The sequence below is a fragment of the Oncorhynchus keta genome, chromosome 21, assembly GCF_023373465.1.
Source record: "Oncorhynchus keta strain PuntledgeMale-10-30-2019 chromosome 21, Oket_V2, whole genome shotgun sequence".
In the NCBI taxonomy this organism is placed as follows: Eukaryota; Metazoa; Chordata; class Actinopteri; order Salmoniformes; family Salmonidae; genus Oncorhynchus; species Oncorhynchus keta.
Window position 1 is genome coordinate 44,223,319 of NC_068441.1, and position 13,695 is coordinate 44,237,013.

The window sequence follows — 13,695 nt, forward strand, 5'->3', positions numbered from 1 at the left end:
CTGACTAACCCACTGTTATCTGTCTCTCACAGATCAGTAGGACTGACTAACCCACTGTTACCTGTCTCTCACAGAGCAGTAGGACTGACTAACCCACTGTTTTCTGTCTCTCACAGAGCAGTAGGACTGACTAACCCACTATTATCTGTCTCTCACAGAGCAGTAGGACTGACTAACCCACTGCTCAGCACCAGTGAATGAGTGCATACATGGGCCTACTCTGGGGCACACCTGGGGCACACATGGCTGTCTGATGCTTATTGCAGAACTGTGTGTGGAAATAGTTCAGTGTGTCCATGTGTCTTTTTATTCACTCCACCCACAGCCCTTATAGGTGAAGGGGTTTATGTTGAAGTTGCAGAGAGAAGAGTAAAAATGCCTATAGACAACACTTCAATGTAGAATAAAGTGAAAATGCCTATATACTACACTTCAATGCAGAATCATGTGAAAATGCCTATGGACTACACTTCAATGCAGAATAATGTGAAAATGCCTGTAAACTACACTTCAATGTACAATAATGTGAAAATGCCTGTAAACTACACTTCAATGCAGAATAATGTGAAAATGCCTGTAAACTCAAATCAAATCAAATCAAATCACAAACTACACTTCAATGCAAGACAGTAGGTTAGAAGGCCAACATTTCACTGCAATGCTTTACACACATGCTCTCCATTCTCCTGGCCCAACCATTTAAGATGTTTTAAATGTAGAATCGTCTTCAGGGGGTTAAATCCCAACGTCTGCCACATGTGACTCTATTTATCACTTTTATTACTCCTATTTTGACATTTTCCCTCTGTCAAAGTGCAAGTATTCCACTGTCATAATCGGCGTTGTGAAAACCGAGCCATTTTAATGCATTAAACATGGCCCGTGGCGTATTGAACATCTGGCTTTGAATGACCTCTTTGCCTTGGTAGAGCCATTCACAGTAAGCCTCCCTCTTCACACCTGGTCTCAAACGAGCTTGCCTTTCTAGTCTCTCTTGTTCCTAATGTCCCAGAGCTCGTATCCAGTTTTATGACCAACGCTGTGTCTGCTATAGTAGACTAGTGTCAAACGACACATGGTTTTGTCTCGGAGCTGCCTTGCCTTTCTCTCTGACTCTGTCCATGTCCGACATGATTTAAACAATGAGTGCTGTCGAGACCGGCAGGTTAAGTGGACTGTCAAGCGGTTCGTAAAGAATAGGAGCCGGTTTGTCTGACCCTTCCAATGACAGAAGAGCTCCCAGTACTCTCCGATTTACGACAGTGTCGAGGGCTCAGGCCGGAGTTGAAAGAGACATCAGGGTGGCGGGGACTCGGCTGATTGATGAGCAAGACTATCAGTTATTCACGGAGAGGTGAGAAGGGCTGTAGCCCTGTTCTACTGGGCAAAGGAAAGAGTGCTGCTGCTGGAGATGGTTGAAGGGTGGGAACTATGGGGATTATGTCACCAGTCTATACCAAGTGTGTGATTTATATGTTTTAGGACAAGCTTTTGTTTTGCGCAGGTGTGTTCACTGAATTTCCGATTTCCGACTGACCTTGGAACACCTGGAAGCCTACACTCCTCTCTCCACACACACACACACACACGCACGCACGCACACACGCACGCACGCACGCACGCACGCACGCACGCACGCACGCACGCACGCACGCACGCACACACACACACACACACACACACACACACACACACACACACACACACACACACACACACACACACACACACACACACACACACACACACACACACACACACACACACACACACACACACACACACACACACACACACACACACTCCATCTGACCACTCAGTGATGCAGGTGTGTATTTCACTCTGGAATGGGCCATCAAATTACAATGTAGGGCATTGTTTGCAGATGTGTGTGTGTCTGACACCGTTACAAACACGACCAAGATACCAACATATTAGAGGGCGTGTTGTATTATAAAGCAGTCCATGGAGATTTACTTAAAAATGACCTTGTTCAATCAAATCCGTTAACCAGGTTTCTGGGTCTATAAGCTGAGAACATCAGTCATTCTGCAATGCAAGAATACAATGTACGTTATTTGGATTCCTGCATTCATCATACCCAACAACACTCGGTGGAACAGTATGACAACCAACTGCACAATATGAATGCAAACCTCTGTTGTCTCTGTGAAGAGTCACAGAAATGATTATCAGTTGGGATTGAATAGGGGCCAGGGGCTTCCTCCCAAATGGGACCGTATTTCCTGTATCGTGCACTACTTTTGAACAGAGCCCTAAGAGCTCTGGTCAACACTAAGCCATTATATAGGGAATAGGGTGTGTGGAGGGCCATTCAAACCCAGAGCGCTGACTTCATGTCCATGTGGATGCTGTTCCCTTCCCTACGAGCCCTACAGCATGTACGAGTCGTCTCTCCCAATCACCCGTTTCTTCCCTGTTCTTTGAACTCAACTTTTTTCATGGGGCCACACTCCTTTAAAGCCATCGTCTGTCCGCCATACATTCCTCTGTTTTCTGCTTCTCTCTGTTCTTGTCCTCTTTGACTCTCTCTGTCATTCAGTGCCAGTAAGTGCTATTCCATCCCTGCAGTCATTTTGTACAGGCTCCAGCCAGGACAGCCGTTTGTATTTTTGTAATTATAACTGAGTGACAAGGTTATAGACTGGATTTCTTTAGAGGGGAATTGAGGGAAAAGAAGAAGTCCTCTCTCTTTCTCCTTTTCTCTTCTCCCATCTCGCAGAGAAACGTGATGGGCCCACGTTGAAGACACATCTGTTACTTACACACACACACACACACACACACACACACACACACACACACACACACACACACACACACACACACACACACACACACACACACACACACACACACACACACACACACACACACACACACACACACACACACACACACACACACACACAAAGGTACCCTGTTGACGTTGGGCCAGGGCCAGCTATGTAGTTTGCTGCTGGCTGGAGATGTAAGGCCAGCCAACACAAACACGCAGCCTGGCCGTTCGAGGCTTCATCCAAAATGACACCCTATTCCATATTTAGTGCACTACTGTTGACCAAGGCCCATAGGACTCTGGTCTAAATTAGTGAACTATATAGGGAATAGGGTTCTATAGGACTCTGGTCTAAAGTAGTGAACTATATAGGGAATAGGGTTCTATAGGACTCTGGTCTAAAGTAGTGAACCATATAGGGAATAGGTTTCTATAGGGCTCTGGTCTAAAGTAGTGTACTATATAGGGAATAGGGTACTATTTGGAACGCTACTGGCCGCTGACAGTCTTGCCTTTTTGATGAAACCAAGTGAAAAGAGCACTTTTCTCATCCTGTTTTTCTCTCGCTCGCTCTTTCTGTCCTTCCCTCTCTCTTTCTCTCTCTTTCTCTCCTTCTCTTTCTCTGTCTCTTTCTCTCTCTTTCTCTCCTCTTTCTCTGTCTCTTTCTCTCCTTGCCTCTCTATTTCTCTGTCTCTTTCTCTCCTTCCCTCTCTCTTTCTCTCCTTCCCTCTCTCTTTCTCTCTCTTTCTCTCCTTCCCTCTCTCTTTCTCTGTCTCTTTCTCTCATTCCCTCTCTTTCTCTGTCTCTTTCTCTCCTTCCCTCTCTCTTTCTCTGTCTCTTTCTCTCCTTCCCTCTCTCTTTCTCTTTCTCTCCTTCCCTCTCTCTTTCTCTGTCTCTTTCTCTCCTTCCCTCTCTCTTTCTCTGTCTATTTCTCTCCTTCCCTCTCTCTTTCCCTGTCTCTTTCTCTCCTTCCCTCTCTCTTTCTCTCCTTCCCTCTCTCTTTCTCTGTCTCTTTCTCTCCTTCCCTCTCTCTTTCTCTGTCTCTCTCTCCTTCCCTCTCTTTTTCTCTCATTCCCTCTCTCTTTCTCTGTCTCTTTCTCTCCTTCCCTCTCCCTTCATGGCACCTCTAACATGTAGACTCATTTATTTTCCCTGTTGTCGCTTGTCCAAAAGACTTTCCCAAATTGTCCCCTATTCCCTACATAGAGCACTAGACATGCCCAAATTACCCCACAAAGTACTATAGATAAAATATTTGAAGGTCTGTAGATAGTACATTTTATTTTAACAGCCCCTGATGATTGGACAATGGGGAGGTTACAATTAAATGTACCTTTGGCTGATTGGAGTTGTCATCGCCCAAGACGCAAAAACTATAAATAAAGTTTTCAAATTAGCTGAAGGGAGCTAGCATCGTGTTCCTCATTGGAAAGGCGACACACACACATACACACAGCCCTGATATAGTGGCTCTAAGCCTTTCTTTAGACAGTTGTCATGGGGAGAGTTGTCATGGGTTGTTGTCATAGGTAGTTGTCATCTAGAGAGTTGTCATGGGTTGTTGTCATATGGAGTTGTCATGGGTTGTTGTCATGGGGAGAGTTGTCATGGGTTGTTGTCATAGGGAGAGTTGTCATGGGGAGTTGTCATGGAAGAGTTGTCATGGGGAGTTGTCATGGCAGAGTTGTCATGAAGAGTGGTCATGGTGGAGTTGTCATGGAAGAGTTGTCATGGAAGAGTTGTCATGGTGGAGTTGTCATGAAGATATAGTGGCTCTAAGCCTTTCTTTAGACAGTTGTCATGGGGAGAGTTGTCATGGGTTGTTGTCATGGGGAGAGTTGTCATGGGTTGTTGTCATATGGAGTTGTCATGGGGAGAGTTGTCATGGGTTGTTGTCATATGAGAGTTGTCATGGGGAGTTGTCATGGGGAGTTGTCGTGAAGAGTGGTCATGGGGAGTTGTCATGGAGAGTTGTCATGGACGAGTTGTCATGGTGGAGTTGTCATGAATAGTTGTCATGAAGAGTTGTCATGGTGGAGTTGTATTGAAGAGTTGTCATGGGGAGTTGTCATGGAGGAGTTGTCATGGGGAGTTGTCATGGAAGGGTTGTCATGGGAGAGTTGTCATGGAAGAGTTGTCATGGGGAGTTGTCATGGCAGAGTTGTCATGAAGAGTGGTCATGGTGGAGTTGTCATGGAAGAGTTGTCATGGAAGAGTTGTCATGGTGGAGTTGTCATGGAAGAGTTGTCATGGTGGAGTTGTCATGAAGATATAGTGGCTCTAAGCCTTTCTTTAGACAGTTGTCATGGGGAGAGTTGTCATGGGTTGTTGTCATGGGGAGAGTTGTCATGGGTTGTTGTCATATGGAGTTGTCATGGGGAGAGTTGTCATGGGTTGTTGTCATATGAGAGTTGTCATGGGGAGTTGTCATGGGGAGTTGTCGTGAAGAGTGGTCATGGGGAGTTGTCATGGAGAGTTGTCATGGACGGAGTTGTCATGGTGGAGTTGTCATGAATAGTTGTCATGAAGAGTTGTCATGGTGGAGTTGTATTGAAGAGTTGTCATGGGGAGTTGTCATGGAGGAGTTGTCATGGGGAGTTGTCATGGAAGGGTTGTCATGGGAGAGTTGTCATGGAAGAGTTGTCATGGGGAGTTGTCATGGCAGAGTTGTCATGAAGAGTGGTCATGGTGGAGTTGTCATGGAAGAGTTGTCATGGAAGAGTTGTCATGGTGGAGTTGTCATGAAGATATAGTGGCTCTAAGCCTTTCTTTAGACAGTTGTCATGGGGAGAGTTGTCATGGGTTGTTGTCATGGGGAGAGTTGTCATGGGTTGTTGTCATATGGAGTTGTCATGGGGAGAGTTGTCATGGGTTGTTGTCATATGAGAGTTGTCATGGGGAGTTGTCATGGGGAGTTGTCATGGAGAGTTGTCATGGAGAGTTGTCATGGACGAGTTGTCATGGTGGAGTTGTCATGAATAGTTGTCATGAAGAGTTGTCATGGTGGAGTTGTATTGAAGAGTTGTCATGGGGAGTTGTCATGGAGGAGTTGTCATGGGGAGTTGTCATGGAGGAGTTGTCATGGGAGAGTTGTCATGAAGACTTGTCATGAAGAGTTGTTATGGAGGAGTTGTTATGAAGGAGTTGTCATGGTGGAGTTGTCATGAAGACTTGTCATGGAGGAGTTGTCATGGAGGAGTTGTCATGAAGACTTGTCATGGAGGAGTTGTCATGGAGGAGTTGTCATAGAGGAGTTGTCATGGGGAGTTGTCATGGGAGAATTGTCATGAAGAGTTGCATGGGAGAGTTGTAATACAGGAGTTGTCATGAAGACTTGTCATGGAGGAGTTGTCATGGGAGAGTTGTCATGAAGAGTTGTCATGGAGGACTTTTCATGGGGAGTTGTCATGGAGGAGTTGTTATGGGAGAGTTGTAATAGAGGAGTTGTCATGAAGACTTGTCATGGAGGAGTTGTCATGGAGGAGTTGTTATGAAGGAGTTGTCATGGAGGAGTTGTCATGAAGACTTGTCATGGAGGAGTTGTCATGGAGGAGTTGTCATGGGAGAGTTGTCATGGAAGAGTTGCATGGGAGAGTTGTCATGAAGAGTTGTCATGGAGGAGTTGTCATGAAGACTTGTCATGGAGGAGTTGTCATGGAGGAGTTGTCATGGGGAGTTGTCATGGGGAGTTGTCATGGGAGAGTTGTCATGAAGACTTGTCATGAAGAGTTGTTATGGAGGAGTTGTTATGAAGGAGTTGTCATGGTGGAGTTGTCATGAAGACTTGTCATGGAGGAGTTGTCATGGAGGAGTTGTCATGAAGACTTGTCATGGAGGAGTTGTCATGGAGGAGTTGTCATAGGGGAGTTGTCATGGGGAGTTGTCATGGAGGAGTTGTCATGGGGAGTTGTCATGGAAGGGTTGTCATGGGAGAGTTGTCATGGTGGAGTTGTCATGGGAGAGTTGTCATAAAGGAGTTGTCATGGAGGAGTTGTCATGGGAGAGTTGTCATGAAGGAGTTATCATGGGAGAGTTGTCATGGTGGAGTTGTCATGGAGGTGTTGTCATGGAGGACTTGTCATGAAGACTTGTCATGGAGGAGTTGTCATGGAGGAGTTGTCATGGGAGACGTTGTCATGAAGAGTTGCATGGGAGAGTTGTAATAGAGGAGTTGTCATGAAGACTTATCATGGAGGAGTTGTCATGGGAGAGTTGTCATGAAGACTTGTCATAGAGGAGTTGTCATGGGAGAGTTGTCATGAAGACTTGTCATGAAGAGTTGTTATGGAGGAGTTGTTATGAAGGAGTTGTCATGGTGGAGTTGTCATGAAGACTTGTCATGGAGGAGTTGTCATGGAGGAGTTGTCATGAAGACTTGTCATGGAGGAGTTGTCATAGAGGAGTTGTCATGGGAGAGTTGTCATGAAGAGTTGCATGGGAGAGTTGTAATACAGGAGTTGTCATGAAGACTTGTCATGGAGGAGTTGTCATGGAAGAGTTGTCATGAAGACTTGTCATGACGAGTTGTCATGGAGGAGTTGTCATGGAGGAGTTGTTATGAAGGAGTTGTCATGGGGAGTTGTCATGGAGGACTTTTCATGGGGAGTTGTCATGGAGGAGTTGTTATGGGAGAGTTGTAATAGAGGAGTTGTCATGAAGACTTGTCATGGAGGAGTTGTCATGGAGGAGTTGTTATGAAGGAGTTGTCATGGAGGAGTTGTCATGAAGACTTGTCATGGAGGAGTTGTCATGAAGACTTGTCATGGAGGAGTTGTCATGGAGGAGTTGTCATGGAGGAGTTGTCATGGGGAGTTGTCATGGGGAGTTGTCATGGGGGAGTTGTCATGGGGGTTGTCAGTTGTCATGAAGACTTGTCATGGAGGAGTTGTCATGGAGGAGTTGTCATGGGGAGTTGTCATGAAGACTTGTCATGAAGAGTTGTCATGGAGGAGTTGTTATGGGAGAGTTGTAATAGAGGAGTTGTCATGAAGACTTGTCATGGAGGAGTTGTCATGGAGGAGTTGTCATGAAGACTTGCCATGGAGGAGTTGTCATGGAGGAGTTGTCATGGGAGAGTTGTCATGGAAGAGTTGCATGGGAGAGTTGTCATGAAGAGTTGTCATGGAGGAGTTGTCATGGAGGAGTTGTCATGAAGACTTGTCATGGAGGAGTTGTCATGGAGGAGTTGTCATGGGGAGTTGTCATGGGGAGTTGTCATGGGGGAGTTGTCATGGAGGAGTTGTCATGGGGAGTTGTGATGGGAGAGTTGTCATGAAGAGTTGCATGGGAGAGTTGTAATAGAGGAGTTGTCATGAAGACTTGTCATGGAGGAGTTGTCATGGGAAGTTGTCATGGGAGAGTTGTCATGAAGAGTTGCATGAAAAGTTGTCATGGGAAGTTGTCATGGGAGAGTTGTCATGAAGAGTTGCATGAAAAGTTGTCATGGAGGAGTTGTCATGAAGAGTTGCATGGGAGACTTGTAATAGAGGAGTTGTCATGAAGACTTGTCATGGAGGAGTTGTCATGGGAAGTTGTCATGGGAGAGTTGTCATGAAGAGTTGCATGAAAAGTTGTCATGGGAAGTTGTCATGGGAGAGTTGTCATGAAGAGTTGCATGAAAAGTTGTCATGGAGGAGTTGTCATGAAGAGTTGCATGGGAGAGTTGTAATAGAGGAGTTGTCATGAAGACTTGTCATGGAGGAGTTGTCATGGGAGAGTTGTGATAGAGGAGTTGTCATGAAGACTTGTCATGGAGGAGTTGTCATGGGAGAGTTGTCATGAAGACTTGTCATGACGAGTTGTCATGGAGGAGTTGTCATGGAGGGTTGTCATGGAGGAGTTGTCATGGGAGTTGTCATGTTGTCATGAAGACTTGTCATGGAGGAGTTGTCATGGAAGAGTTGTCATGAAGACTTGTCATGACGAGTTGTCATGGAGGAGTTGTCATGGAGGAGTTGTTATGAAGGAGTTGTCATGGGGAGTTGTCATGGAGGTGTTGTCATGGAGGAGTTTTTATGAAGGAGTTGTCATGGTGGAGTTGTCATGGGGGAGTTGTCAAGAAGACTTGTCATGGAGGAGTTGTCATGGGAGAGTTGTCATGAAGAGTTGCATGGGAGAGTTGTAATAGAGGAGTTGTCATGAAGACTTGTCATGGAGGAGTTGTCATGGGAAGTTGTCATGGGAGAGTTGTCATGAAGAGTTGCATGGGAGAGTTGTAATAGAGGAGTTGTCATGAAGACTTGTCATGGAGGAGTTGTCATGGGAGAGTTGTGATAGAGGAGTTGTCATGAAGACTTGTCATGGAGGAGTTGTCATGGGAGAGTTGTCATGGAGGAGTTGTTATGAAGGAGTTGTCATGGGGAGTTGTCATGGAGGAGTTGTCATGGAGGAGTTTTTATGAAGGAGTTGTCATGGGGAGTTGTCATGGAGGAGTTGTCATGGAGGAGTTGTCATGGAGGAGTTGTCATGGGGAGTTGTCATGGAGGAGTTGTCATGGAAGAGTTGACATGAAGGAGTTGTCATGGGGAGTTGTCATGGCAGAGTTGTCATGGAAGAGTTGTTATGAAGGAGTTGTCAAGGAGGAGTTGTCATGGAGGAGTTGTCATGGAAGAGTTGACATGAAGGAGTTGTCATGAAGAGTTGTCATGGGGAGTTGTCATGGCAGAGTTGTCATGGAAGAGTTGTTATGAAGGAGTTGTCATGGTGGAGTTGTCATGAAGGAGTTGTCATGGGAGAGTTGTCATGAAGGAGTTGTCATGGTGGAGTTGTCATGGGGAGTTGTCATGGGAGAGTTGTTATGAAGGAGTTGTCATGGCGGAGTTGTCATGAAGGAGTTGTCATGGAAGAGTTGTCATGAAAGAGTTGTCATGGAGGAGTTGTCATGGGGAGTTGTCATGGAGTAGTTGTCATGGGGATTTGTCATGGGGAGTTGTCATGGAAGAGTTGTCATGGAGGAGTTGTCATGGGGAGTTGTCATGGGAGAGTTGTTATGAAGGAGTTGTCATGGTGGAGTTGTCATGGAAGAGTTGTCATGAAGGAGTTGTCATGGGAGAGTATTCATGAAGGAGTTGTCATGGTGGAGTTGTCATGGGGAGTTGTCATGGGAGAGTTGTCATGGAGGAGTTGTCATGGAGAGTTTTCATGGAGGAGTTGCCATGGGGGAGTTGTCATGGAGAAGTTGCCATGGGTGTGCTCGTGTGTGTGCTTTCGTATGTATGTGTACAGTATTTTTGAGCAAGAGAGAGAGATGTGAATCTGTATTGTCAGTGTGTGTGTGGACAGGCAGAGACCAGGTGCAGGCTTTGTTTCCAGTCTACTCTCACCATGCTGCATTCAATGCCTTATGTTTTTAATCTCCCTCACTCCACCCCTTCCATACTCTATCCCCTTCTCCCTCCCTATATCCCCCTCTCCCTCCCTATATCTCCTTCTCCCTCCCTATATCTCCATCTCCCTCCCTATATCCCCCTCTCCCTCCCTCTATCCCCTCCTACCTCCCTCTATCCCCCTACCTCCCTCTATCCCCCTCTCCCTCCCTCTATCCCCTCTCCCCTTCTCCCTCCCTATATCTCCATCTCCTCCCTATATCTCCATCTCCCTCCCTATATCTCCATCTCCTCCCTATATCTCCATCTCCCTCCCTATATCCCCCTCTCCTCCCTATATCTCCATCTCCTCCCTATATCCCCCTCTCCCTCCCTCTATCCCCTCATCCTCCCTCTATCCCCTCTCCCCCTCTCCCTCCCTATATCTCCATCTCCCTCCCTATATCCCCCTCTCCCGAGTCCCTCTATCCCCCTCTCCCTCCCTCTATCCCCTCTCCCCCTCTCCCTCCCTATATCTCCATCTCCCTCCCTATATCCCCCTCTCCCTCCCTCTATCCCCTCTCCCCCTCTCCCTCCCTCTATCCCCTCCTACCTCCCTCTATCCCCCTACCTCCCTCTATCCCCCTCTCCCTCCCTCTATCCCCTCTCCCTCCCTCTATCCCCTCCTACCTCCCTCTATCCCCCCCCTACCTCCCTCTATCCCCCTCTCCCTCCCTCTATCCCCTCTCCCCCTCTCCCTCCCTCTATCCCCTCCTACCTCCCTCTATCCCCCTACCTCCCTCTATCCCCCTCTCCCTCCCTCTATCCCCTCTCCCCCTCTCCCTCCCTCTATCCCCTCCTACCTCCCTCTATCCCCCTACCTCCCTCTATCCCCCTCTCCCTCCCTCTATCCCCTCTCCCCCTCTCCCTCCCTATATCTCCATCTCCCTCCCTATATCTCCATCTCCCTCCCTATATCTCCATCTCCTCCCTATATCTCCATCTCCCTCCCTCTATCCCTCTCCCCCTTCTCCCTCCCTCTATCCCCTCCTACCTCCCTCTATCCCCCTACCTCCCTCTATCCCCCTCTCCCTCCCTCTATCCCTCTCCCCCTTCTCCCTCCCTATATCTCCATCTCCCTCCCTATATCTCCATCTCCTCCCTATATCTCCATCTCCCTCCCTATATCTCCATCTCCCTCCCTATATCCCCTCTCCCTCCCTATATCTCCATCTCCTCCCTATATCCCCCTCTCCCTCCCTCTATCCCCCTCTCCCTCCCTCTATCCCCTCTCCCCCTCTCCCTCCCTATATCTCCATCTCCCTCCCTATATCCCCCTCTCCCTCCCTCTATCCCCTCTCCCTCCCTCTATCCCCTCTCCCCCTCTCCTCCCTATATCTCCATCTCCCTCCCTATATCCCCCTCTCCCTCCCTCTATCCCCTCTCCCCCTCTCCCTCCCTCTATCCCCTCCTACCTCCCTCTATCCCCTACCTCCCTCTATCCCCCTCTCCCTCCCTCTATCCCCTCTCCCTCCCTCTATCCCCTCCTACCTCCCTCTATCCCCCTACCTCCCTCTATCCCCCTCTCCCTCCCTCTATCCCCTCTCCCCCTCTCCCTCCCTCTATCCCCTCCTACCTCCCTCTATCCCCCCCTACCTCCCTCTATCCCCCTCTCCCTCCCTCTATCCCCTCTCCCCCTCTCCCTCCCTATATCTCCATCTCCCTCCCTCTATCCCCTCCTACCTCCCTCTATCCCCCTACCTCCCTCTATCCCCCTCTCCCTCCCTCTATCCCCTCTCCCCCTCTCCCTCCCTCTATCCCCTCCTACCTCCCTCTATCCCCCTACCTCCCTCTATCCCCTCTCCCTCCCTCTATCCCCTCTCCCCCTCTCCCTCCCTATATCTCCATCTCCCTCCCTCTATCCCCTCCTACCTCCCTCTATCCCCCCTACCTCCCTCTATCCCCCTCTCCCTCCCTCTCTCCCCTCTCCCCCTCTCCCTCCCTCTATCCCCTCCTACCTCCCTCTATCCCCCCTACCTCCCTCTATCCCCCTCTCCCTCCCTTAATCCCCTCTCCCCCTCTCCCCTCCCCATATCTCCCTCTCCCTCCCTCTATCCCCTCCTCCCTCCCTATATCCCCTCCCCTCTCCCTCCCTATATCCCCCTCTCCCTCCCCCTATCCCCTCCTCCCTCCCTATATCCCCTCTCCCTTCCTTTATCCCCCTCTCCCTCCCTCTATCCCCTCCTCCCTCCCTCTAAACCCCTCTCCCTCCCTCCATCCCATCCTCCCTGTATCCCCCTCTCCCTCCCTATATCCCCCTCTCCCTCCCCTATTCCCTTCTCCCTCCCTTTAAACCCCTCTCTCTCCCTCTAGCCCCTTATCCCTCCCTCTATCCCCCTCCCTCCCTTTACACCCCTCTCCCTCCCTCTATCCCATCCTCCCTCTATCCCCTTCTCCCTCCCTCTATCCCATCCTCCCTCTATCCCGCCCGCCCTCCCCCTCCTCTGCTTCCATTGGAACACAGCATTGTGTTTCTCCCCTTGGCTGGGAGAGCCGGGGCCCTTCTGTCCCTTCTGTCTCCATCACAGGTGACTGTTGGGGGTCCCAGCTGGCCAGCCTCTTGCCCGATTAGATCCATATGGAGGATGGGGGACAGAGGAAGGAGGGATGAGGAGGGGGCCGGGGAAATCGAGGCAGCAACGGTACTGGTTGTGGTGCTAAGGGGCTGATAGCTTAAAACCCTTTTGTGTCCTTGGCTTTGTGGGCAGGCTTCTTCCTCTGTTCTTGTCCTCTTTGACTCTCGTTCTTTTTCTCCTTCTCTCTCCCGTTGTCTCTCTTTTTCTCCCTCTTTCTTTCTCTCTCTTTCTCTCTCTTTCTCTCTCTGTTTCTCTCCCTGTATATTTCCTGAGTGTTTTGTTGGTAGGAGTTTGGGGCGTTAGATAGGTGGGTGAATTGCTCCTTTTTTGTGTTGTAATTCATTTGATATGGATTTAAGCATTCAGAGTTTAGAACTAGACAGGTATTTTGATGGAAATGTATCTTTCTAAAATCACAAGCATAATTCGCCTTTCAGAAGCTAGTCATTTTGACTCGTTCTTTAGAAGCGCTTCTCTATTTGTTGTTTCAGACATTGGTGCTGTTGTTGTTCTACAGTCACATTGTCTGTCAGGTGTCCTTAAGTTACAACATCACGGTTGGCTATGTGTGGGTTGGAATGGCCCACATGGCAGGAAATGTCCCTGAGTTGTGACATGGGGCGTGTTTGCGTGTGTGTGTGTGTGTGTGTGTGTGTGTGTGTGTGTGTGTGTGTGTGTGTGTGTGTGTGTGTGTGTGTGTGTGTGTGTGTGTGTGTGTGTGTGTGTGTGTGTGTGTGTGTGTGTGTGTGTGTGTGTGTGTGTGTGTTCAGAGGAAGCTGTCAGACAGTGATAAGTGGTGCACTGCCTCTCCTTTCACTCCATCCCACATGACAGCCTCTAGGTGTGTGGGGGGGCACAGAACTGACAGCATGGGTATTCTACACTGAATTTAGATCAGGAAACAACATGATAATAGGTGTTTTATCTTCCTTGAGATCTGTTGTATCTGACAACC

The 13,695-nt window shown here is 48.5% G+C and overlaps 1 protein-coding gene across 9 annotated transcripts in view; it reads left to right on the forward strand.

The window, feature by feature from the left end:
- The window catches only part of LOC118377882 (protein CBFA2T2-like), a 99,265-nt gene that overhangs the window by 47,506 nt on the left and 38,064 nt on the right, over positions 1–13,695 (forward strand). For 4 of the 9 annotated variants that reach the window (XR_008074637.1, XR_008074638.1, XM_052473988.1 and 1 more), the window contains exon 2: positions 12,629–12,806. The exons of the other annotated variants lie outside the window; for them this stretch is intronic. Coding sequence is in view for 1 of the 4 variants with exons in the window: in XM_052473988.1 (XP_052329948.1) it covers positions 12,772–12,806 (35 nt within the window). In the remaining 3 variants the exon portion in view is untranslated. The remainder of the gene's footprint in view (positions 1–12,628; positions 12,807–13,695) is intronic. 9 annotated transcript variants of the gene reach the window in all.